At 42.0% G+C, this 26,277-nt stretch overlaps 1 protein-coding gene across 2 annotated transcripts; it reads right to left on the reverse strand.

Moving 5' to 3' along the window:
• Positions 1-6,286: 6,286 nt before the first annotated feature.
• HAUS7 (HAUS augmin like complex subunit 7) lies at positions 6,287-25,891 on the reverse strand. 2 transcript variants are annotated; one of them, XM_075184948.1, is made up of 10 exons: positions 25,789-25,891; positions 22,803-22,918; positions 21,499-21,566; positions 17,784-17,845; positions 16,776-16,885; positions 14,706-14,849; positions 13,593-13,683; positions 12,228-12,437; positions 12,041-12,152; positions 6,287-6,819 (listed from the first exon to the last, which is right to left on the reverse strand). In XM_075184948.1, exons 1-10 carry the CDS (start codon positions 25,840-25,842, stop codon positions 6,758-6,760), a joined length of 1,029 nt encoding a protein of 342 aa, XP_075041049.1. In that variant the 5' UTR covers positions 25,843-25,891; the 3' UTR covers positions 6,287-6,757. The 2 variants fall into 2 exon arrangements, with proteins under 2 accessions (XP_075041049.1, XP_075041050.1); XM_075184949.1 differs by having other exon boundaries at positions 25,709-25,795.
• Between the last annotated feature and the right edge of the window lie 386 nt (positions 25,892-26,277).

The following is a 26,277-nucleotide window of genomic DNA, read 5'->3' on the forward strand; positions in this document are numbered from 1 at the left end:
CTCCCTGTGTCGTCCCCGAACGTCGGGTGGCCTGGCCCTTCCTGATTTCAGGGCCTACTACTTTGCTGCAACTGGCTCATCTCCGGGACTGGATGGGAGACTCCCTGACAGCTGACCTCACAAGTTTTCTTAGAGGATGTACAGGTTTTGATAGACCCACCCCCCCCCCCCCCATTCAGGCCCTATTGGGTACAAGTGTCACTAGAATGGTCGCACCCCTACTTAAGCAGACTTTAATGATCTGGAACATTGTAGGGGGGGCACTGCAACCCACCAGGTTGCGTGTGGATACTCCATTATGGGTTAATAGTACTCTACCGAAGCTTTATAAATTAAGAGGTTTCCCCAGATGGCGGGCTGCGGGTATTACCTCTGGGGCAATTATATTCTGGGGGGCACCTTCAAACCTTTTGCAGAATTACAAGTAAACTTTCCATTACGGAATAACTTGTTTTACACATACCTAGTTACGTCACACCCTGGTGGCACAACTTTGTAGCACTGATTTCACCTTTGCTCCGGATCATCTCCGTGTACTCCTTAAACGAGTGGGTTCCACAAAGACCATCTCAATGTTATATACCAATGTACTCTCCATACTAACTTCTGGTGACCTGGCTTGACTATGACGGGGTTGGGAACTGGACCTGGGATCATTGACTAATGCGGACTGGACCTGTTTGCTCGACAGTGCCCGTGAGACCACCTCCTGTACCAGATATAGGCAGGTTCAGCTATACATTTTACATACAGTATTACTACACCCACAGGCTTCTCCCAATGATAGCCCGATCTGACGAACTGTCCAAAATGCGGAGGTTGCTCCGCTACTTTCTGGCACCTACTCTGGGGCTGTCCTGTAGTAGGAGACCTGTGGTCGCAGGTGGTGGATTGTATTCAAGACACAGGTATTGATATTCCATTGTTGTACCAAAGACCTGCATATTTGGTCTGGGAGTTGATTTGCTGCTGGGGAGGTCTGCGACCAGAAATGTCCTTAATCTTTTCGCCCTAGCTAAGGTTGCAATTGCTAGTGTGGATGGCACAGGAAGGGCCAGATTTAGGTGCCTGGATGGCCCTGGTTAATGTAGCTGTGGGGAACAAGCGATACACCGATCAGTCCTCAGACACCATGCCAAAATATTACAAAATATGGTGGATATGAGCGAAGTCAAGGAATGCGGATTGTTCTCTGGCTGCAGACTTTGATCCTATTTGAATATTAATTAATCCCTGGATGGCTCTGGGGATTGCTTCATCTAAACCCCCGAAAGCACTTTAGACACCACTAACCGATTCCTCTAACAGATGTATCCATCGGTTTGTACTCAATATTGCTATCTATTATGTATGGAAGGAGTTTGGGGAGCCATATACTATACGATCTAACAGTCAGTTTCTATAACTAATCATGTGGCATGGCTGTAATTTACCAGTAAATGTGATATTTGGAGTTGTTAATATGTTTTCTGTATTAATGTGGAATTTAACTCTCCTTGGAACTATGTCAAATATTTATTTTTTTGTACTGTTTTTGTTAAAATCTTAATAAAAATACTTTATTTAAAAAAAGACACAGGCCAAAAGGAGAGGAACCCAGCAGAAAACCGAAACACCAAAATCTCACCTACTATTTCCCTAAAGCCGAGAGGGTAGACAGGGAGAAGAAGCTACTGCTACAGGCTTCTCCTAAGGTGGTTGCTGTAACCCTTCTGGTGAGCTTGCCTAAACGGGAAGCCACACTAGGAAGAAGGTGCTGAAGGGATCTCCCCTCCCACCAAAACATAGGGATGGTCGATACCCCCTTAGCATTCCTGTGCCTGGTGTACTCCAGCAGTAGCAAGGAGCCACTTATCTGAATGCTGTATCTCTGTTCCACTTCCAGCGACAGGCTAGCCAGATGAAGCACGGAGATTCCATGCACTATCTATGGCAGTTATGGTCGGAGGCGATCCCAGCCATGGATGAGGGATGCCGATTTGGGAATAAACAGCTGCATAAAAGAAAATAATGGCTGTCTTGGGCAACCATAGAAAAAAAACCAAAAAAACTCACCAAGCTAGAAAAATTGAAATTCCAGAGGCAGCCAATGGAGAGGAGCTTGAATTTATACTGGAAAATGTAAAGAGCCTAAGCTCCAGACACCGCATTCTATACCCCAGTGTTCCAGTATCCCCCATTGATGATCGAGAAAATAGAAGCCAATTTTGAAAATGTTATAAAATTATTAATCAGCACAGCATCAAAACTAAAAGTATATTAAATACTAAACACAGGTTTTGCTTTTGTTTTTTTTTTGAGGTTCCAATCTGTGCTGAAGGATTCTGGGACCATCCTTTCCCCTTTTGGCAGTAAGCAGGCAATGTCGAAAGTTCCCTAAAAAAAGGTGTCAATCAGTGGTGGCTCCAGAATTCATCATTGCCATACTGTAATGACATCAGGGGCTTTACCGCTTCTAATGGAACTTTTCGTAAAGCATTAGGATGCATGTCCATCCCAGTTGTTATCACATCTCTTCCACCTACAGTCATGGCCAAAAGTTTTGAGAATGACACAAGTATTGGTTTTCACAAAGTTTGCGGTTTCAGTGTTTTTAGACCTTTTTGTCAGATGTTGCTATGTTATACTGAAGTAAAATTACAAGCATTTTTTAAGTGTCAAAGGCTTTTATTGACTATTTATTACATTAAGTTTAAGCAGAGTCAATATTTGCAGTTTTTGAAGACCTCTGCAATTCGACCTGGCATGCTGTCAATCAACTTCTGGGCCACATACTGACTAAGGGCTTGGAGTTTGTCAGAATTTGTAGGCTTTTGTTTGTCCACACCTCTCTTGATGATTGACCACAAGTTCTCAATGGGATTAAGGTCTGGAGAGTTTCCTGCCCATGAACCCGAAACTTTGATGTTTTGATCCCTGAGCCACTTAGTTATCACTTTGCCTTATGGCAAGGTGCTCCATCATGCTGGAAAAGGAATTGTTCATCACCAAACTGTTAATTGGATGGTTAGGAGAAGTTGCTCTTGGAGGAGGTTTTGGTACCAATCTTTATTCATGGCTGTGTTCTTAGGCAAAATTGTGAGCGAGCCCACTCCCTTGGCTGAGAAGCAACCCCACACATGAATGGTCTCAGGATGCTTTACTGTTGGCATGACACAGGACTGATGGTAACGCTCCCCTTTCCTTCTCCGGACAAGCGTTTTTCCAGATGCCCCAAACAATCTGAAAGGGGATTCACCAGAGAAAATGACTTTACCCGTGTTCAGCAGTCCAATCCCTGTACCTTTTGCAGAATATCAGTCTGTTCCTGATGTTTTTCCTGGAGAGAAGTGGCTTCTTTGCTGGCCTTCTTGACACTAGGCCATCCTCCAAAATCCTTCGCCACACTGTGCGTGCAAATGCACTTACACCTGCCTGCTGCCATTCCTGAGCAAGCTCTGCACTGGTGGTGCTCCGATCCCAGAGCCGATTAAACTTTAGGAGATGGTCCTGGCATTTGCTAGACGTTCCTGGGTGCCCTGAAGCCTTCTTCACAATTATTGAACCTCTCTCCTTGAAGTTCTTGATGATCCGATAAATGGTTGATTTAGGTGTAATCTTACTAGCAGCAATATCCTTGCCTGTGAAGCCCTTTTTGTGCAAAGCAATGATGACTGCACGTGATTCCTTGCAGATAATCATGGTTAACAGAGGAAGAACAATGATTTCAAGCACCACCCTCCTTTTAAAGCTTATTCTAACTCAATCAGCATGACAGAGTGATCTCCAGCCTTGTCCTCATCAACACTCTCACCTGACCTGGTCACCTGACCTGACGCTGGTCATTTTGTGGCATGGCTGAAATGCAGCGGAAATGTTGTTTTTTGGATAAAGTTCACTGTCATACCAAAGAGGGACTTTCAAATTAATTGCAATTTATCTGATCATTCTTTTTGACATTCTGGAGTATATGCAAATTGCCATCATAAAAACTAAGCAGCAGACTTTGTGAAAAATAATATTTGCGTCATTCTCAAAACTTTTGACCATGACTGTAGACTACTCATCCTTTATATACTTTGGGATTGGAGAATGCTTTACTTTCTTTCTTCATGCAACTACTCAAAATTCAAGGTTTTAATTAGTTTAAATACCTTGTTGCCAAGATGTGCATACTGTTACATGTTACGCTCTAATGACTACTTGCTCCACACAAACACACTTCTTAACCTCTCTGCCTCTTCTACTACTACCACAATTTGGGGCTCAGCAGGAAGAGGATGATCTCGACATCTAGAAATAGGTCAGCTTCACCTGCTAACATGGGTAACTTCTGTGTCCATAGATTGTAAGCTTGCAAGCAGGGTTCTCTTACCTCTCTGTCTGTATGTATTACCCAGTATTGTTTTATTAATGTTTGTTCCCAATTGTAAAAGCGCTACGGAATTAGCTGGCGCTATATAAATAAATGATGATGCACCACATTTTTCATTTTAGCAAGTGCAAAACAGGTAGCTATCTTGAACCATAATAAGGATACCATTTTCCTCTACTTGAAAGATTAGAAAGCAGATGTGTCAGTAATAGGCATAAATCCTCATCCAGACTACTCATATTGGTACATTGACATTGTCTTGCTGTTGTTATACCATTTTGATTATATGGCCACTGTCATACCTCACTTGCCATCTTCTACATTACCTAACCCCAGACATGATCATGGCGTTTGCACCATAATGCCCAAATAGGCCTCTGCACCATCTGAAAGCTCCACTAACACCTAGGCCCCCGTACCATTTGGGGCCCCATCTAGGCCTCTCTACATCATGGCCCTGCTATCCTGCACCATATTAAACCACATTAAGGCTATACACTGAATTGTTTCTGTATGCCATGCGATTTATCCTGTTAATTGTGTCCATGCATTATTCTGCTTATCTGAACTCATTGCTCTTATCTGTATGTACCTATGTAATTGTGTTGTACATTATGTCCTAATCACTCATATATGCCACTGCGGAAGCCTTGTTGCACCTTATAAAAGATAATAATATTGTTAAAAATAATAATTTGTCTTTACTAGATTTCACCGCATGTTTCCCCAGTTCTAACGCTTATTGGAGATTTTGTTCACAAAAATAAGGACCCATCTCCAAATACGGTGGAAATGTTTAAAACTTGCTAAATTTTGGGCTCACAGAAGAAAACAAGTACTAGATATCACCCAAATAAATGTTCCTGACAACATATTCTTCTACACTTTCCTGTATTAAACAACCATATCTGGCACATGTTTACACATGGTCCCTTATAAAGTCATGACCCTCTGGAACAATATGTACCCTGCTACATTGCATTCGGAAGTTAATTGTATATGGCAGGAAATATACAGTTATTCAATTGTACGGTAAAGAACTCTTCCAAGTCTTTCTGGAAAGTATGGGATTGCTGGGCCATTTACCATATACTGTAAGACTCTTTACAATAACATGCTGGGAATTAAATTGACACGACTCATTTCCCACCATATGTATCAAGCATGTTAACTGCTGCATCCCAACAATGCTCCGATTGTATTTTTGTTCCTCTCCCATTTCTTTCCCTCTTATCCCTTTCCCTTCACTTGTAAATTAGAAGATTTTCTCTATGTAGCAGTTTAACCTTATGGTATAATAACTCCTTTTAATATATGTGTCTTTCATCATGTAACCAACCTACTGTTCCCATTATATGTGTAACCTCCAATAAATTAATCTTAAAAAAACAAAACCACAGTAAAACCACCAATGGATGTGCACTAGGATGTTTATGTAAGCGTTCGCTGAATAGGTTTCAAAATTTATGCTAAATCTAAAACAGATTTCATTATGACCATTCAAAAGATTTACCACTAACAAATATATATTGCTATGTGTATTTTATGCACGTTCCCTGGCTAACAGTGTATAAGTAATGGTACTAAAGTGCTCACCATTCCATCAGACTATTTGCCAATGTATATAAAAGGTTTCCTACAAAAAGTTACACAGATAACCCTCCTCTCCTTTAGGAGGGAAGTCTGCATAATCCAGTTGTAGTCCTTATCCTACAGCATTGTTGAGCACGGCTCTCAACCCATACTGCTGTCAGTTTATGCAATACTAAAAATCTTTGGTGAAAGGACAAGCTCAGTACACGTAATTAGGGAAGATCTCCTTCCCCCCTGTTGTGACTAAACGTTTTATGATGATTAGCAGTTTCCCTTATGCAGTGTACAAGGTAACATTTTATCGAGGGGGGGGGGGGGGGATTTGAAACAGATACAATGAATAAATAAAGAGTTTAATACGGAATTTATCTTACAATCATATTAGGAGTGATAATATTCAGTGTCCCCACTTCCAACCACCTTCTAGATACTACAGATATCCTAGAAATGTAACAATGTATCACTGGAGCAGACTAGTTGATTCCACATTACCAGGAGAGAAAATCTTCACTTCACGTAGAATGCAATAGCAGGGGAAGGTTGGGTCACCATGTCTCCAAAATATATAGAAGGTCTTCTTAATCGAAGATTCACTTATCTCCCCCTACATAAAATGAGGGTCACACTGACATTTCTCGCTAGGGTTTATGGTATTTTAGATAAAGTACTGGTGAGAGACATCATTTTATGTGAAATTTCATAATATATCCAAGAGAACCTGTCTGCACGGTGGAATCCAGCTGGTGGCTAAACATCATCCCAGGCCTTGACTATTGGTGACGGATGCCACAACGAAGGTCAAATGTTTTCTTACTCCTGCCAAGAACTCTGTAACTCCTCATAGTTTTGCTTTAGTTCCTTGATTTTGTCATCTAAGGAATGAAATAAAATGGTAAATGAATAGAAGGTTAGGTTGAACCCTGTTTACTACTATAATCATTTCAGACTATCGGAATCACTGTGGAATGAACAAGCTTCTTATTCCATTCCTCTCAACCCATACTGGAAAAGTCAAGACTAAAGATAAATCAGTGAAACAATGGAACGTGGTATATCAGGTTCTGGGCGCTAGAAGTAAACTTGTGTGGCGAAAAGAAGAGTTATTGTTATTTATTAGACATTATAAAAAGTGATTGCTCCGGCCGGAGCCAATGTTGTTGCAGCAAAGACAATATGATACCAGTACAGAGATCAAAGAGGTACATACATGTATGGATAAATGGTGAAATGAAATCAGTCCATGCACATAAATGTCCGCTCGGTTTGTGAACCAGTGTTGCAGATTCTCCAATTTATCAGTAAACAGATGTCCTTTCAGCCCTGTTAGAGGTGATATTGAGTCAATTGTCCCAAAAAGGTACTCACATTAATGGAGTGCACTGAGCGGACCTGGAGGTCACATCCATGAAGGTTTGAATGAAAAGGAAAAAAGAAAAAAAGAAAAAAGAGGAAAAAAGAAAAATGTCCCAAAAACAATATATATGTGTAAATCCAGGGTAACTTACTTGATGTCGCTCGGTGGAAGGTGAACGCTGAGCGGGGGTCCCTCCTATGGACTTGAAGTGTCTCCTGTCTAGAGTATGTACAGCAGTACAAAGTGCAGACACAAGCCCTGTGTTTGTCCGGAGGTAGCGTATACCCGCTGGATGTGTCCCTCGTAGACAGCTGTTCTGCGGGTTGGGGTTGATGTTACTTGGTAGTCGATGTGCGCTGAGCGGGGGTCCCTCCTGCAGACTGATAGCGTCTCCTGCCTTAAGTTTGTATGATGATGCAGGGCACAAGCACACAGCCTGTGTGTAACGGAGGTGGCGTGTAAACGCTCTATATATCCCTCGCGAGCAGCAATTCGGCAAAGTGAAATAAGCAGTCCAGGGTGCTGGAATGTGAAGATTGAAAAGGTAGGCACTTAACAGTGCTATGTGGTTCCGTGTGAGTGTAAATACCAACGCGTTTCGCTCGTAGCCAGAAAGGCAGTGAGCTTCCCTGAGGAAGCTCACTGCCTTTCTGGCTACGAGCGAAACGCGTTGGTATTTACACTCACACGGAACCACATAGCACTGTTAAGTGCCTACCTTTTCAATCTTCACATTCCAGCACCCTGGACTGCTTATTTCACTTTGCCGAATTGCTGCTCGCGAGGGATATATAGAGCGTTTACACGCCACCTCCGTTACACACAGGCTGTGTGCTTGTGCCCTGCATCATCATACAAACTTAAGGCAGGAGACGCTATCAGTCTGCAGGAGGGACCCCCGCTCAGCGCACATCGACTACCAAGTAACATCAACCCCAACCCGCAGAACAGCTGTCTACGAGGGACACATCCAGCGGGTATACGCTACCTCCGGACAAACACAGGGCTTGTGTCTGCACTTTGTACTGCTGTACATACTCTAGACAGGAGACACTTCAAGTCCATAGGAGGGACCCCCGCTCAGCGTTCACCTTCCACCGAGCGACATCAAGTAAGTTACCCTGGATTTACACATATATATTGTTTTTGGGACATTTTTCTTTTTTCCTCTTTTTTCTTTTTTTCTTTTTTCCTTTTCATTCAAACCTTCATGGATGTGACCTCCAGGTCCGCTCAGTGCACTCCATTAATGTGAGTACCTTTTTGGGACAATTGACTCAATATCACCTCTAACAGGGCTGAAAGGACATCTGTTTACTGATAAATTGGAGAATCTGCAACACTGGTTCACAAACCGAGCGGACATTTATGTGCATGGACTGATTTCATTTCACCATTTATCCATACATGTATGTACCTCTTTGATCTCTGTACTGGTATCATATTGTCTTTGCTGCAACAACATTGGCTCCGGCCGGAGCAATCACTTTTTATAATGTCTAATAAATAACAATAACTCTTCTTTTCGCCACACAAGTTTACTTCTAGCGCCCAGAACCTGATATACCACGTAATAACCCTTTTTGGGAGGGTAGGGATTCCCTCCTGTCCATTTGCAGGTTCTAATCTTTGGCTGCTTTACACATATCAAGATAGCGCAACCCACCCCCTTGTTTATCTCCATTGTTATTGAAACAATGGAACGGTTTAGAATACTGCCTGTACAAAACAATTATTGTGTCTGATCATCAAATGTAGTGGAAACACAAGTGTTTGAATGAATTACTGCAGTAAAGAGCAAGACATGGCTGTACCTATTTTAGGTAAAATGGAGAAAACAATAAAATCAGATGTTTGCGCTGCATGACTATCTATCGAGGGTACGTCTCCCTAGGCTCTCCTTTGAGCATGGATTGCGTTGAGGCTCATCCCTGAAGAAATTGAGGCTGCAAGAACGTCTTTTCCTTGTAAAAATGTGGTAGTTTCTTTATCCCTAAGCTTCTAGACCAATACAATGAGTTTTATGAAGCGGCCTTTCTGCCGCCATTCATGTCAGTGGCAGGGATATTAAATATTACCATGCCGGGTAAGGACCCGCTATTACCCGACTCATATAAGCCAATCGCCTTATTGACAACCGATGTAAAGAGCTTGGCTGAAGTCCTTGTTATGAGACTAAACACGGCCATTGCCCAACTGATCCACCCAGAGCAGACCGGTTTTATGCCTGGGAAGTCCACAGCCATCAACCTTCGACGCTTGTTTACCCATCTACAGATGCCTGGTAGTCACGGGGGACAGGGCGGTGGTTGCATGCGTGCCTGGATGCATCCAAAGCATTTGATTCCGTGGAATGGGAATATTTATGGGCAGTTATAAGTTTGCAATTGGTCCCAGATTCTTCTCCTGCAACCAACTGTTGTAATCGGCCCCGACAGCCAGAGTTAGTGTAAATGATCACACCACCTCCCCGCAGGTGTGTCCCTTATCCCCATTGCAATAGAACCCCTGGCGTGTTTGATAAGTGCGCACCCTGGGATTTGTGGCCTTAGGGCTGGGGAAAGGTAAGGCAAGGTCGTGCTTTATGCTGACAATACACTCCTGTTCTTGAGACTCTGAGTCTCTAAACACATTACTGCACCTGGTAGAGGAGTTCAGTGGGTTATCTGGCCTGCAGGTAAACTGGTCCAAATCTAGTATTTTTCCAGTTGGCAGGGGTCTCCCGGAGAATGTTACCGTGTCCCTTCCATTGCAGTGGACGCTTAAATTTAAATATTTAGGAATATGGGTCACGAACTCCACTGCTGACTATATACAGTTAAATATCGACCCAGTGACCAGCTATCTCCAGGCCAAGATTTCTACTTGGGCATAGTTGCCCCTGTCCGTGTCGGGTAGGGTCAATCTCATTAAAATGGTCCTTCAACCAAAATTCTTATATCCATTGCACCATTCTCCTTTTTATCTTTTCCCAAATTAACAGATATACAGTATGCCCGCTAGTCTGGGGGGATAAGCGAGCAAGGATCAAGTTAACCTCTTTGTGCCACTCCAGTGGTCTAGACCTCAGTGATTTCCAGGCCTACTACTTCGCCACACAACTGGCACATTTCCAGTGGTGTATTGTGGGCTCTCCGACAGCTAAGCTGAGGGGCTTCCTTGGAGGGTCTACGGGCATTGATAGGCCTCTCATACAGGCCCTACTGGGCACTCAAGCTATGAAAATGGACCCACCGTTGCTTAGGCAGGCTTTGTTCATTTGGCATATGATAAAGGGGACTCTAGAACCTTCTGGGTTGGACTCTGATTCTCCGCTTGGGCTAAAATACTCTCCCTGAACCTTTTAAATTACGCAGGCTCCCCGGGTGGAGTTCTGCGGGAATCACTTCTCTGGCCCAACTGTATTCTAATGGCACCCTTAAATCATCTGCTCAGTTGCAGCTTGACATCAGTTTACCAAATTGTCTATTTTATACTTATCTACAGCACCGTCATGCTTTGTTGGCACAGTTTGCCATGTCACTTTCAGCCCAGAACATCTTTATTCGCTTTTTAGGCAGGTGAGGTCCGCTAAGATCATCTCTATTCTCTATGCTAATCCCTTTATGCTCCTGACGATTTTGGTCGGTTACGACAAGGGTGGGAATTGGATTTAGGACCCTTGACTGACGAGGACTGGAGCTCCATGCTCATCTGTGCTAGGGAGGCCACCTTGTGTACCAGATAGGTTCAGCTGTATATCCTACATAGAGTGTATTACTCTCCGCACAGGCTGCTCCAGATGGGTGCTCGAACGGACTCTTATTTCCCAAAATGTGAAGGTGCTTCTGCTTCCCCATTTGGCATCTGCCCTGGAGCTGTCCTGTGGTTGGAGACTTTTGGTCACAGGCGGTGATATGTATACAAAACATGGGTATTACTATTCCGTTTTTCTTCCTGTGTATTCGCTTCGGGGGTTGATTTGTTATTAGGAAGGAGTGCAACCAAATACATTCTTAAACCGCTTGCCCTTGGCCAAGGTCGCAATTGCAAGACTGTGGTGCTTGGGTTGTCCTGGTTAATAAGGCTGTTGGATATTATATTTTAAAGTTTGGTCACGTTGGGCAAAGTGAAGATGGCGGTGAGGTCCCAGGCCGTAGACTTTAACGCTATTTAAGTGTTCTTTCTCTCCCATGTGACAAGGCCTGGAACTTCCCCCCCACCCCTCTTGTCTCCTCTTCACCCTCCCTTAAACACCTATGACTCTGTTGGTTGACCAAAGATACCTGCTCACTTAATAGTGTCTATTCTGGTCTACTACTCCCTATTACACTAATGAGCTGGACACAACCTAATACTCAGTTGCATCATACTAGCAATAGGTTATTATGCCTTTTGTTCTGTACATATTCTGTTACTTCGGTATATCTAATTGTGTTTTGCTACACCATTTCGGAAGTATGTCATGTTTGTTTTACTTTCTTTTGTATGGTTTTCAAAAACTTCAATAAAAATACTGGATTAAAAAAAAAAAAAAAAAAAAAAAAAAAGAACCGTCTCTGGCGCAGAAGCAACTTTTGCTGCACCATAATCTTGCTCCCAAAGCAGCAATATGGGTTTCAGTTTTTTCTGCAGATGGCAAATGTTCTGTGAGGTTAATGAGATTCGAAATATCTTGCCAACAAAAAAAATAAAAAAAATAAAATAAAATAAGAGCATTGTACAATCACAATGAACCAAGGAAGGGGGTAGTTACTTACACAGTGTAGCTGTGCTGCCACTTCCCCAGGACTCTTTACACTGCTGTCTTTTTCTCACCACCTCTACTATGGTATTGGAGGTTTGTGTAAACTGTGCAATAGCTTCCAATTTCTGGGAAAGAAAAAAGTACATTACAGAACTTTTCATCATGAAATACAAAATAAGGATTATTATACATGTATGTACCTTGATGCAGATACCCAGCAACTGGTGGACGGATTGGAAGAGAGGTCCTGATGGGCTCATTTGAGGTGCTGGGTGACCACAGTGTTCGTGAAATGCATTCTCATACACTTGAGTGAAAGCCGCAACAAGTTGGTGGAAGTCGGTTAGCGCCAACCTTAATGTCTGTGCAACCGTTTCCCCACCGGGAACGGTGCTACAAAGGAAAGTGCACTGCAGAGAAATTACAATGTCACATGTCAGAACCTAATAGGCAAAACATTTGAACCTAAAAACCAAAATATCAATCTATAAAAAGGACACTGAAAAAAAGCAATGTTCTTCGGATTATATAAATTGGACCATCTAGAAGAGCTCCTCTAATTAACTTTTGTATCCCTTGAACAATAACAGATACTATATTTTTGCACTGTGATAAAATGATGTTTCCATAGAGGAGATGAAAAGGACCAAACGGATTAACTAAAAATAGACATTTTTGGGACACAATTTATGATATGTTGGTTCTGAAGCAGGGCGAGGCAGAAGGATTACAGGGGGAAGCAGGGCGAGGCAGAAGGATTACAGGGCGAGGCAGAAGGATTACAGGGGGAAGCAGGGCGAGGCAGAAGGATTACAGGGGGAAGCAGGGCGAGGCAGAAGGATTACTGGGGGAAGCAGGGCGAGGCAGAAGGATTACAGGGGGAAGCAGGGCGAGGCAGAAGGATTACAGGGGGAAGCAGGGCGAGGCAGAAGGATTACAGGGGGAAGCAGGGCGAGGCAGAAGGATTACAGGGGGAAGCAGGGCCAGGCAGAAGGATTACAGGGGGAAGCAGGGCGAGGCAGAAGGATTACAGGGGGAAACAGGGCGAGGCAGAAGGATTACAGGGGGAAGCAGGGCGAGGCAGAAGGATTACAGGGGGAAGCAGGGCGAGGCAGAAGGATTACTGGGGGAAGCAGGGCGAGGCAGAAGGATTACTGGGGGAAGCAGGGCGAGGCAGAAGGATTACAGGGGGAAGCAGGGCGAGGCAGAAGGATTACAGGGGGAAGCAGGGCGAGGCAGAAGGATTACAGGGGGAAGCAGGGCGAGGCAGAAGGATTACAGGGGGAAACAGGGCGAGGCAGAAGGATTACAGGGGGAAGCAGGGCGAGGCAGAAGGATTACAGGGGGAAGCAGGGCGAGGCAGAAGGATTACAGGGGGAAGCAGAAGGATTACAGGGGGAAGCAGAAGGATTACAGGGGGGAGCAGAAGGATTACAGGGGGGAGCAGAAGGATTACAGGGGGGAGCAGAAGGATTACAGGGGGGAGCAGGGCGAGGCAGAAGGCGCTGCGGAATTAGTGGCGCTATATAAATAAATAGATGATGATGATTTAATGTATAATGCACCTCTTCTTTAAGGTCTTGAAGATCCAAAGAGATTTTCTGCAATTCTTCTAAATGGTCAGTAATGACATTATCCTTGTTTGATGGAAGTGTCCTAAGAAACCATAGAGACATTATAATAAAATTTAAAAACCAAATCCACACAAAGTAGAAAGACCTATATTTGCACAAACATGTCAGGTACATCTGGTCATGCATAAACTAAGAGAGACTAAGCACCGGTTGACTAGACCGAAACTAGTCGTGCACCCTCTTTAAGCACTGACAACACAGCGTAAATGGCTGCATTCTGGCTTCTTATTTGTTTATGACCATGGCTGTGCCGAACTGATATGACACTTTCTGAAATCGGGAACTTATTCCTTCTTACACCTTGACGAGCTGGAACACTGAACTAAAACAGAACAGCACTGAACTTGAAGAACAAAAACTATTTGATAAACTATTGCATTTTCATGTAAACAAAACTACATTTGAAATAACTTCTCTAAACATCATAAAAACTATACACAGCTTTATTGTGCTCCTGTGTCATTCACTTACAGCAGCTGTATGCAACATAATATTTTAAGGGACCTCATAATTAGCCCTCGTTTGCACACAGAGGCTATACATTAACTGTGATCAGGAGATCTGATGCTCCTCTACACTGTATAGCATTTGAAGTCATATTTAGGTTTTAATTTTGGGGAACAAAAGAAGGAAAGGAAAAAAACAAAGTATTAGCCTAGTACATGCATTCATTATATTTACCAAGTTATATACTAGGAATGTGAGGGGGGCTTACTGTATTTCTATAGTAGAGCTCTGTTTACTAGCTTTTTAACAAGAATTGATACATGTTTAACAGAAATCTCCAGTTCATTACATGCAAGTGGGAAATCTCCAGTTCATAAGTAGATATGTTATGAACAACTTTAATACATGGATTTTTTTTCAACCAGGCAGCAGAAAGGTTAATCTGCAAATCATTTAATCACTTAGAGCTGTCCCCTAAAACAAGAACATGTTGAGTTCCCTTTTAATGAAGACTATTTTGTATAAAATAGATCATTACATGTTCATGCAAATACAGCAATACTTTCAAATAGAGAGAACTTAACACGTGTAAATTACTTTTTCTGCAGCTCTTCGGTGAGCAAGTTAGGTTTCAGGTCTGCTGGCCAGGGGTTGCATTCGGGTGTGAGGGTTGCTTGGAAGTGAGCACTAGAGAACAGCTCTTTCAGAAGCTCTTCATTCTCACGAGCATAGGTAACAGTGCTGCAAGAGAAAATGTCACAAGCCAATGGTAACAAAGATACAAGCTGCAAATCTAAAGTCAATAAAAAGGGCCACTCTCTAGATGCATGCTGGAGTTGTTGGCTGTAGTTATCCCCCTCCCATTAAACCTCCGGCCATGTAAGCCTGGGCCCTCAGCTCAGTCCTACTTTATATCCCTTCTCTGCTTATGGCCCGTCACCCCCAGATCTTATTTTTTATGCTGATCTTCATCTTATTCTTTGCCCAGAGCAGCAAACTTCTGCATCACACGACCTTCTCCTCCACACAACGCAGGTTGGATAGGTCGCACATCTGAAATCAGTCTGCACCGCATGATATCCATCTTTTCTCCACGGGAAAGAACTTTGCGATTCCTGCTTACTTCAGTAAAGCAAGGTAAGGATCTTTTATGCACCAGTGTGCTGTAAAACGGTCTATTTACACATGTGAAAATACATTCTCCATCACCACAACATGTTGACAGATGGAAACCTCTCTGCAAAATTACATTGCGACTGTTCAGCCTTACACCTAACTTTCAAAAGCCGATAGAAAACCTGGGTCACATCAAACGGTCATATTTATTTGTTATAGCTTATAGCACTTGTTTATCTTCTATTAAAATATCTGCTGATATGTTGTCACAGATTGGTTTATTTCTTTGATAAATCATGTGATTTTAACTTATTACTGAGATGTGTCACTGTTGAAGGTAATCAGGTCACCGATCACTGCTGTAGACCACAAGTCAATTTTTGTTTTGTGATCTGAACATAGGAAGAGTAGGAAGAATGACCCTATATATTAAGGCAAGTGGCAAATTGCAGGGAGAAGAGTATATTGTCATTGACAAGAGGTTGGGTTGTGGACAGGATACTCCCAACACCACACACCCAAGCACAAGACATTCCCGGACTATAAACGACATATGGTCGATGGCTAGACATTCATTTGGTCAACATTCAGAAAGTCGACTACATTAGGTTGACAATTAACATGGTCAACGGTATTCTATGGTTAGGGATACAGTTAGGGTTATTTCTGTCAACCTAATAATATGGTCTACATTTGAATTGTCGACCTAATAATACTGTGTCATCATTGTCAACTTTCCAACCGTATCTGAATTATGGTGTCGACCATATAAATGTCAATCATGTAACTGTCGAACATATGTATCACACCCCTATAAACACATTTCCAACCACACATACACTGCATTCATGTTCACAGCTAAGCCTCACTCTCTTACCTGCTCCCCGAAATTACATCTCCCATCGGGTCCCCAAGACTATCAACTCTGATAAGGCTCCGCTGCAGACTAATTCTCTTTCTAGTTCTTATATTCAATTCATCATTTACACCCCCACCCCAAGCTACTGCCCTGCCAAGCTCCTCTGCATTACACCAACCCCTCAGACACCCTCCCGTCCCAAATACTTACCATGTGATGACAAATCACACTTATAACTTAACACGCAGCTTCTGAAGCCCTCCACATCGGTGCACATTCCACTTACACTAGACAGTAGGCTTACATTAACAGTGACTGCTCTGCTTGCAGGTAGTGGTGGCATGATGACTAGTGAACAGATTGGAGGGCTTCAGGACAGCATGGTAAGTAATGGGTGGAAGACTGTGTGGAGTTCTTAGGCAATAGAGGCAGCTATCTGGTCTCCTCTCCCAGCCACTTAGCTTTAGCATATGGATGATAAACCAATCCTGGCTGGATTGTTTTACAGGCGTTTACATTATTCTTTGTATTTCCTTCAATAAAGTCAGTTACAGCTTTGCATTATTGGCACACTACGTCAATTTCTAACATGCAAGGACGCTAGTCTAGGATATTGCTGTACATAAATAGAATTATTGTCAATGTGTTCATTGAAACACCAGGAGTCAAACATTTCAATTCAGTTTACTTACCCCTGAGAGGAGGATTCAATCTCCGGATTGCCAAATAAATTTGCAAAGCTCGGTATAATATCCAATAAATGTCCCATGAATGAGAGCTGTCTTGTAGGGCTGACATGTCCCTGGGGAAATAAAACTTAATTTTAGTATAGAAAAACTATAAAGCAGAATGAAGATGCAATAGACTTCATGTTTACTTCAAGATATTACATGAGTATAAGATATATACAGAACATCTTATGAAAACAGACGCTAGGCCACTAGTGTTTACGTTGTGAATAATGTTAATACTATAAGGGCAATCTGATTAGCTAGATATTTTTGGATGAATACAATCAGTTATGAATCTATTTTCAAGGTAATTAACACCCAAATATATCTAGTTTACATTAAACACTAGGTAAGTTTGCAGATTTTTACTTAACGAATAACTTGCAAAGAAGGGAGGGACATCGGAAATCAACACACTTCAAGTGATCCCCAACATTTCTATCAGGAATGGTCACTTATTTCATCTTGAAATGAGGTCTGTAAACACACTGACCTCTGATGCATATAGTACACAGTAAGTGCTTACAGGGGTCACTACTTCTAAGGCTATTCATGCAGACTACATATAATGCTCAATATAGAAAAACAATTCTATATATAATTGTGGGTAAAAGTCTAGAAATCAAGGAGTTGTTGACATCTAAAAATGCAATGGCTAACACTTGCAAACTGGGTTATGCATCCAAGTGAATATCAAGCACTTTTCAAACTGATACATACCCATATACCCCAACACCATGAAGGTAGAATTGAACCATTAGGCTACACACATACATATCTCCTTTGTTAATATATATTATATCTCCTTTTTGTTATGCAGATCTTCTGGCTGCTGTACAATAAGACTGCTTGGTCAGTACTAGTTTGAAAGGTTTTTAAGATAAAAAAAAAAATATATATATTTTTTTTTAATTGATGGCAAAATGGGTCCCTGAAAGTTTTTGTGGTTGAAAACACTTATACATCTACCTTTATGAGGTCCACATCCTCAGAATGACACAGCATCAGCTCAAAGCCAAGTTTTGCCATTTCTGCCAAATATATAAAAAAAGAGAAATGTACATGAATATACATACTAGCCAAATGGACTATTCCACTTTATCCTCTCCCAGCTTAACTCCTCCTAGAATGCCCCTAGGGGGTGTATCAAGCTGTGAGTTTCTGGCGGGTTTGAAAAGTATAGATGCTGCCTATAGAAACCAATCAGATTCTAGCTATCATTTTGTAGAATGTACTAAATAATTGATAGATAGAATCTGATTGGTTGCTATAGCAACATCTCCACTTTCCAAACCCCCTGCTTAAAACAATTACCCCTAGGAGACAAGTGTGTGGAACCTTCACACCAAAGGCCACAACCATGCAGGCAAATCATTTCCCCAAACAGAAGTTTTGGATGTGTGGCTAGAGAACCTTCCAAACTTCTATGCCTAGGACAGAAGATCCTGGCCAGTAACCCTAAACATGGGGACATCAGTTTTTGGCTTCTTCCAACCCATGGAACCTCTAGTTTACAGGTTTATGATATGTTGTTTGCTTCTGTTCTAGGACATAAAACTCCAGCTTATTACAGCAAGAAATTCACCCGCCCTATAAAAATACACTACCCCTACAGTACGGTTGTGCAGTCCATTGCTGGCAGTTATAATATACCAGTTTCTAGTATTAAGTTGAACCGTGTTAATAGAACTATTATAATGTTACGTCTAAGTTTAGTTCATTATGACTCAGCAGTTTCATACTATTTTGCCAGACAAAAAGAAAACAAATATTTAGTTTGTATGCAGATTGCATTGAATGTGTACACCTGTCACTGTGCATGATTGCAGAAGGACACAAATATTTACTTTATTGTCCTTTGAAGTAGCAGCAATGTGTGTGAGACTCATGGTGCGACTGGTAATGCTACCAAACTTATTGGCCTTTATTCAGTATCTCAGCTGTTGCAATCGTAGGGGGGAACTTGCTATGGCAGAAGGCTTACGATGCTCTACAGTCTGAGTAATGTTTTGCTCAACTAAAAAAGGGTGCTTTACACCTTACAAGTGACAACACTGATGGCTGCTAAAGGAATGGAACATTATTATCCTATGGTGGGTAAACAGGGTAATTTTTAACTACAAAAAGCCAGACATGCAAGATTTTCCAAAGTCCTTATCATTGTTCATACAAGTTTCGTACTCAGTGACCGGTTTGACGAGTGGATGACATTATTTTATAAATATATTTTCACTATAACCCTTCACTTGTTAATGTCTCTTTAAAGCCCAAATATTTGTATAGACAGTAACTCCAGGTGCAGTGATATTTCCATACCTGCATTAAACGTAGCAGACATGCAGTTAGATGTCCTAAACCACACAGTTCCCCAACTCATGTCTGAAAGCTTTTCTGTAGCTGTAATCTTAGGTCCTCTGCTATTCTTCATGTAGTCTCCTACTACTGCTTCTCTCAGTGCTTAGACTGCCGAATGAGTACTACATCGCTGGATCAAAAAATGTTCTGGATTGATTCCAACAAATTTCACCTCCAGCAAAATGTCAATGTGTAAGTCTCCCATAAAGACTGCACATGCCATTCCTGGCTAGCCCATGGGGTCACAGCAAGACCCAATGTATGTGTGGGTCACAGCCCGTAGACAATAGCCTGGTCAGATATGTGACCCATTTTCCCACATCACTGCAAATGTTGTTCTCAGTGAATAACACAAGGAAACTACCCATCACTGTGTGATGCACCAAAGATAACACATTTGTAATTTATTTTACAGTTACAGCTGCCAATGTTTTTGGCCAAATGTTTTACATTATCAGATTACGCCATTGGCAAATCGCTTTATTTTGAGCCAAAATGAAAATATTGAAGTAAATAACAAAAACAGTCTGAATATTTTTTAAAAAGGATAAAAACAAATAAACATTTTCTAATTAATAACTTTGTTATACAGAATTATACAGTTTAATTAAAAAAAACACCTATCTTTTACACCAGCTGGAGGACACTGCTCACATTGGGGTATAGAGAGCGCTGTGGGAGTAAAGGCACTAAAAGCTTGCCTAGCCTGCTCCCCTCTACTCTATGCCCCTCCAGGTGGAAGTACTGTTCTTTTTAATAGTGTCTACAGAGTAGTGCACGTTTTAGTCTAGTTCTTAATTTCCCCCCCACAAATTTGATTACTACAGTGGGGAAAGGCAGGCATCAACAAGACGATGTCCTGTGACAAAGAGAACCGACAAACAAACAGCATGACTCCTTGTTTCCCCCACTGGACACTGCGGTGGTGGGAGCACGCATGCTGCTCTTTGGGGAGCAATGGGTTTGTTCCACCACAGACGTCTGGGTGAAAGGGGTAGTGTCCAGGGGGTATGCTCTGGACCTCGTGGGGGCGCCTCCAAGGCGCTTCATGCCTATACCTCTTCCAAGGAAAACAGTCAGAAGAGAGGCTCTTCAGGGAGCAGTAAAATCACTTTGGGACTCAGGTGTTAGTTCCGGTCCCTCTAAGACAGAGAGGTCAAGGATACTACTCATCTCTTCCTGGTACAAAAACCGGGCTTGTCATTCAGGGCCATTCTAAACATGAAGACTCCCAACCCCACAGTTTTCGATTGGAATCCATCCGGTCTGTGCTGAATTCTATGGAAAAAGGAGATTTCCTGGTTTCCTTGGACATCAAGGATGCTTATCTACACATACCTAGGTGCGAAAAGGTTACAGTGATTCTACTAGCGCCCGACTGGCCGAGAAGAACAGGGTACACAGATCTTCTCACCATGTCTATGGATCCGCCTTGGCATCTTCCTATCAGGTACGATCTTCTCAGCCAAGGCCCGCTCTTCTAGTGTTGTACAATGATCGGAAGTGTGGCTGGCCAGCCACGAAACAAAATCTCCAAATCGATCACTTCTGCTATACGACAGATAGAGATATATATATATATATATATATATATATATATTATTTTTTTTAGTGTTCTCCAGTTCCCGACAGTCTTACTGCTCGATCCACAAGGTTGGTTAGCACCTACTGGACAGCGCTACACGGGGCAGAGCAGTTGTGAAAGGCAGCTACCTGGTCGTCTGTCTACACGTTCACTCTGTTCTATCAATTTCATGTCTTCCAAAGATGCCAGTTCTGGCCGTAAAGTTTTATGTGCCGCTCAATCTGAACATTCCCACCCACAGAGGTAGCTTTGAAACGTCCCCAAGGTGAGCAGTGTCCCCCAACTGGTGTGAAAGAGAAAACAGATTTTACGGTAAGTACAAAAATCTTTTCTCTGAACACAAGTTGGGGGACACTGCACTCCCACCCTTTTGTTGTTCCGACAGTTCTGTTTGTTGTGTTTTGCCCTCTCTTGCGGCTTGGTAAGTTAAATAAACAGAGTACTTTCAGCTGGAGGGGCATAGAGGGAAGGGGAGCAGACTAGACAAGCTTTTAGTGCTTTTACTCCCACAGCGCCCTCTATACCCCAAGGTGAGCGGTGTCCCCCAACTTGTGTTCAGAGAAAGATTTTACGGTAAGTAAAAATCCTGTTTTTTTGATAATACTGTGCATCACAGTGATGAATCAGTAAACCACAGAACTGTAATTCATTATTGCCTTTGGCAAAGCACGACTAAAAAGAATAATCAGTGACATTAAAATCCATAATATAGATGGCAGTTTGGACATAGCAAAAAAAAGTTACCTTTCACTTTAATTTCTGTTTGAGATTCCTTCAAAGAAGAGAACTGGTCTTGAAGAGGTGGGTAAACTCTATAAAAGAAACAAATACAATAGGATATACAATACAATGTACATATTTTTGTCACTTTGATACAGTCTAACTGTCAGGCAGGTCCACCAGATATGTAAAAAGGATCCTTAGTTACCATTATTTGGAAATATCCAGGAGAGGATAGTTGGCAAAACTGATTACTCTGGTAGGGACAAGGTACTGTTGATGTATAATTTTAGGGTTGGTTCCTTTTTGTTTTATGTTGTTAGCAACGCGGTGAGCACCCCTAAAGATCATCTCCCAGGAATCAGGAAAGAAGGATTCCCAAACTATGTAGCATCGGCACAAGGGTGTGATTTACTTTTATGAGTTGCTTATAAAATAATGAAATTGAACGGAACTACCAGTGGCGAAACATTCCAATTCAGAAGGGGACAGTTTGAAGATCTCTCTAAGTAGGTAGAAAATTCAGTCAGTCTTCAGAAATCAAATTAAAATTGAAATATATATTATTACAGTGCAGTACCTGGTTATACCAATCAACTTATATGCACCCAAATTCCTCTCTTAAAGGAACTAAGTGGCAGAATATCTTTATGAGAAGAAAATGCATCTATGTTCTCCATCACTGAATTGCAGGCCATAATTAAAGGGGCACAAGCAAACTGCTTTAACGAACGCTTACATCGTCAAGAAGAAAAGTGGTGAGAAGAGGGATCCCTGGTAATCATTAAAATGAATGAGGAAGTTAGAATACCAATACTCCCATCCATATACATGACCTAGGGGCCTAGTAAAGGAATCTTAAAAGCCAAACAGACAATTCTGAATAGAAAGTTTCAAAGGTTTTACAAATACATAGAAAAAGGAGCAGGAAAATTACATATAAATTACAAGTTGCATGTACCAATTTTATATCCCCTTAAATCTAAACAGTCAAACGCTGATTCTTGATAAAGACCACTATTTCTATTGTCTATAAGGGAAGGCTGTATTAATAAACTAAACTGCATAAATGTCTGATACTAATGTCACATCAACAATCAACACTTATTCACCTGAAGCTTTCCTATCTTTCAGAATCAGTTTTAGGCTTAGGTATAAAAGCAACATAGATCAAAGTAAATATGTTGGCTGGGCAAGAAGTTATGGAGACAATGCAATGCCTACAGATGTTCAGCCCCCTGTAAGATAAGAGAACCAGTGCACTATGCCTGTAGAATGGTGACGATAAGAGAACCAGTGCACTATGCCTGTAGAATGGTGACGTTTACCGTGTACATATCCACTCCAATATGTCAAGGCGACGGACAGAGGGGGTGCATAACAGCTCATGAATACTTTTTGGCTCAGTCACATAAACTCCCTCTAGAGATGGGCAACACATCTTCTGTAAGAGTAGAAAGGATAAAAAGTTATATTCTAACAGCAGACTAATGGCACAAAACTCATTTGAAAAAAAGTAAGAAGCAAATACTGCTATTGCCTACAGTATAATGATATTAGAAGTCCCCCAGAGATTCCATTAGCTTACAAAAGCATAAGGCTGTAGGACAAATGTTTTATGCAGGTCACAGGAGTCCAAGGCAACATTGAATATTTGAATATCAATAATAATCAAATGGTACATTATTCATTATAATATACAGGTTTTCCGAAAAATATATACAGATATTTTCTTCCCTTCCCTCTTCTCGTCTCCAGATGTCTATCTGCTATCTCCTTTTGGGTGTCCCTGTGTTTTTTCAAACTTAACATGGAAACTCATTGGGGTATATTTACTAAACTGCGGGTTTGAAAAAGTGGAGATTTTGCCTATAGCAACCAATCAGGTTCTAGATGTCATTTTGTAGAATGCACTAAATAAATGAAAGCTAGAATCTGATTGGTTGCTATAGGCAACATCTCCACTTTTAAAAACCTGCAGTTTAGTAAATCTAGCCCATTGTCTTTACCTCTACGATGGTCCCCTCACTTCCCCTTCCTATCAGTTGACAACATTCTTCTCTGTTCCTCAAGTCCACCGTCTGGATGTCTTCCACAATGCTCACCTTCTTTCTTCACTCCACACACTCAGTCCCTCTCCTAACCCTGTCACTTCCACCTCTGTAACATCTCTAAGATCAGACCCTTTCTCAACTTAAACGCAACAAAAACTCTCATCCACTCTCGCCTCTATTGTAACCTCCTCCTCCCCGGCCTCTTTCTCACCAACCATTTCAATCCATCCTCAGGGCTGCTGCTCAACTTTCCTCTATCATCACGCTGTGTCAGCCTCAACTCTCTACAGATGGTACACTGGCTCCCTGTCCCCTACAGAATCCAGTTCTAACTTCTCATTCTCACCTATAAAGTCTTCAGTCACTCCTCTTCTCCCTACATCTCCACCCTCATTTTCAGCCATTCTCCTTCCCACCCTCTGCTCTGCCAATGACCGCCACCTCACTTTCTCATCGATTACATCTTCTCACTCCCACCTCCAAGTCTTCCCCCCATCTTTGGAATTTACTGCCACACCCAATCAGACTCCCTAAAAATGTATCTTTTTATCAAAACCTACAAGTCCTCCTCCTAACCCATTCCCTACCCAGACCTACTCCCACACTCAATGTCACCCTCTTTGTGCCCCCCCCCCCTTCTAGATTTTAAGCTCTCAAGAGCAGAGTCCTCACTCCTCATGTTTTTATGCCCACACTACCCTAGCCACCTCCGCACCTATAACAAGCACCTCTTGCCTGGTCTCTAAGCCTCTACCCATAGCGTCTCTAGCCCGGATTGTCACACCCAAGATCTGGGGCACAGGCTTGCATCGCTTCTATGACCAATGTTTTGTACCCATTTCTCCTCTATACTACCCAGATTATGCAACTTACTACTGTTTCCTCATCTTATATTTTGTAGTTGTCCTGCCCTACTACGTAACTTGTTGCTAAATGTTCTTTGTTTTAAATAGTTGTTTGTTCTACACCCCCATTGCACGGCGCTGTGGACCCTTTGTGGCATCTTATAAATAAATGATAATAATAAATAACAGTCTACAGGCGTTTATTACTTATAAAATTATATACATATTTTAGTTAAAAAAAAAAAGGTAGGACAAAAACTATGGAAAAAAGATTCAAGATAGTTTTTATAGACAACTTTACAAATACATGCTGGGTTGTCAACTTTGCAGGCCCCCCTAAAAAGCAAACATTCTGGGAAACCAATAATAATAAACTTCAAATATAATTTTACTTTAGTAAAAGAAAAGGGGCTAGGTACAATTATTAGTTGCTGGCATAATACAGTGGGAGATATAGCAACCTATGTATACTTCAGAGGTGCATAGAGAGGTTCCATAATTTAATTTTGGGTCCCGACTGTACATTCTATTGGGAATCCAAAAGAGGGCTCCAGGACAAACTTGCACTGACACTTAGGCATCTTACAGTAATGGAATTCAAACACTAAAGAAGATTGCTCACTTCTGGAACAGACAGACCTGTGGTTCAGGTACCAAAGCGGGGGCCCAGAATTTGTTTTTGAATCCCACGATTGTCATTTTGGGCACAACGGATGGAGTCTACAATACCATACCTCCCAATGTACCAATTTGGGCGTGGACAGTCCCGATATGAGGGCTGTCCTGCCATCCTGATCTGGACAGCTTTGTCCAACAGGTGGGAAACATTGAAGCTATTTGTCACTCACCACTGATAGGCATGGCCATGTGTATGGCAATAGAGGTATTTGAAAGGGGAGAAGTGAACAGGACAGCCAAGCGCTTCAAAAGCACTAGGCACACTCCCGGGAGTGACAACAACCCCTGTCCCAATGTCCGATTCCCACATTTTGATAAGTATGGAATGCTGCTTATATCCAGCGACTGTGCTTTTCTGTGGAGCTATTATTGGGCGAGATTTACACTAAACTATGAAAACACATTTCTAGTTTATTATTGCCATTTACTGTATATTTGGTATTGGATATTATATTATTGGTGATTTTCCAGAGCACAAACAGAACTAATTCCCCAAATCAGTAACATTACCACTGACAATTATTAAGTAAACGGGACACCGTACATGTGACCTTATGCTGGATCCCTAGCTTGAGTAGGACTACATGTCCCAACACACCTTACTAACCAAGAGCAGAACACGTAGTAGTAGTACTAAGTTGTATAATAAACAAATACCTTTCCCTTATGAGAAAAGTAAGCTCATACAACCGCTATTACATGTCATCCTAAGCTTTCCCAGTGCCCGCAGTGTTCACCTGTAGCCGCTCGTACAACACAACAGCCTTCTTCAGCTCCAGATCTCCCGCCATCTTTAGCCTTCTGCGACCAACGTTCTGATTGGCTATCACGTAATATGCTACGCTGCAATTGGTCCAGAAAGACCTCAGCGCCGAAGGCCGTATTGGTTGCGATAATTTTTATTTTAAACTCCACCCCTCCAGTTAGCCGATTGGCTGCGGGACCTTCTTCCCGCCTATCTGACAATTTTATTGGTCGTTAGGGCAGTCGCTTCTTATTGATATCTGTAGGAGCTCCAGGCACTCAGTCAGTATGCAGAGGATGCTACATACCTGGTGTCAAAATATACCGGGTAAGATGACTGTGTCAGGTGACAGAACTGCGGTCACACGACTTGTTCCATTGTTAACAAGTCTGCAAAGCTTTCAGGAGGTGTGATTGATTAGAATAACAGAGTTTATGACAGTGTTGGATAACCTGTGACACTCCAGGTGTTTGTGAAACTA

Source organism: Mixophyes fleayi, chromosome 9 (assembly GCF_038048845.1).
Source record: "Mixophyes fleayi isolate aMixFle1 chromosome 9, aMixFle1.hap1, whole genome shotgun sequence".
NCBI lineage: Eukaryota > Metazoa > Chordata > Amphibia > Anura > Limnodynastidae > Mixophyes > Mixophyes fleayi.

Excerpts from the sequence above, each read along its gene's own strand:
- HAUS7 (XM_075184948.1), bottom strand. The coding sequence starts at position 25,842 with ATGGCGGGAGATCTGGAGCTGAAGAAGGCTGTTGTGTTGTACGAGCGG. Across the intron at positions 13,684-14,705 it reads ACCGAAGAGCTGCAGAAAAA|GACACTTCCATCAAACAAGG; the intron begins GTAATTTACACG and ends ATGGTTTCTTAG. Across the intron at positions 6,820-12,040 it reads TGGCAGCACAGCTACACTGT|ATGACAAAATCAAGGAACTA; the intron begins GTAAGTAACTAC and ends TTCATTCCTTAG.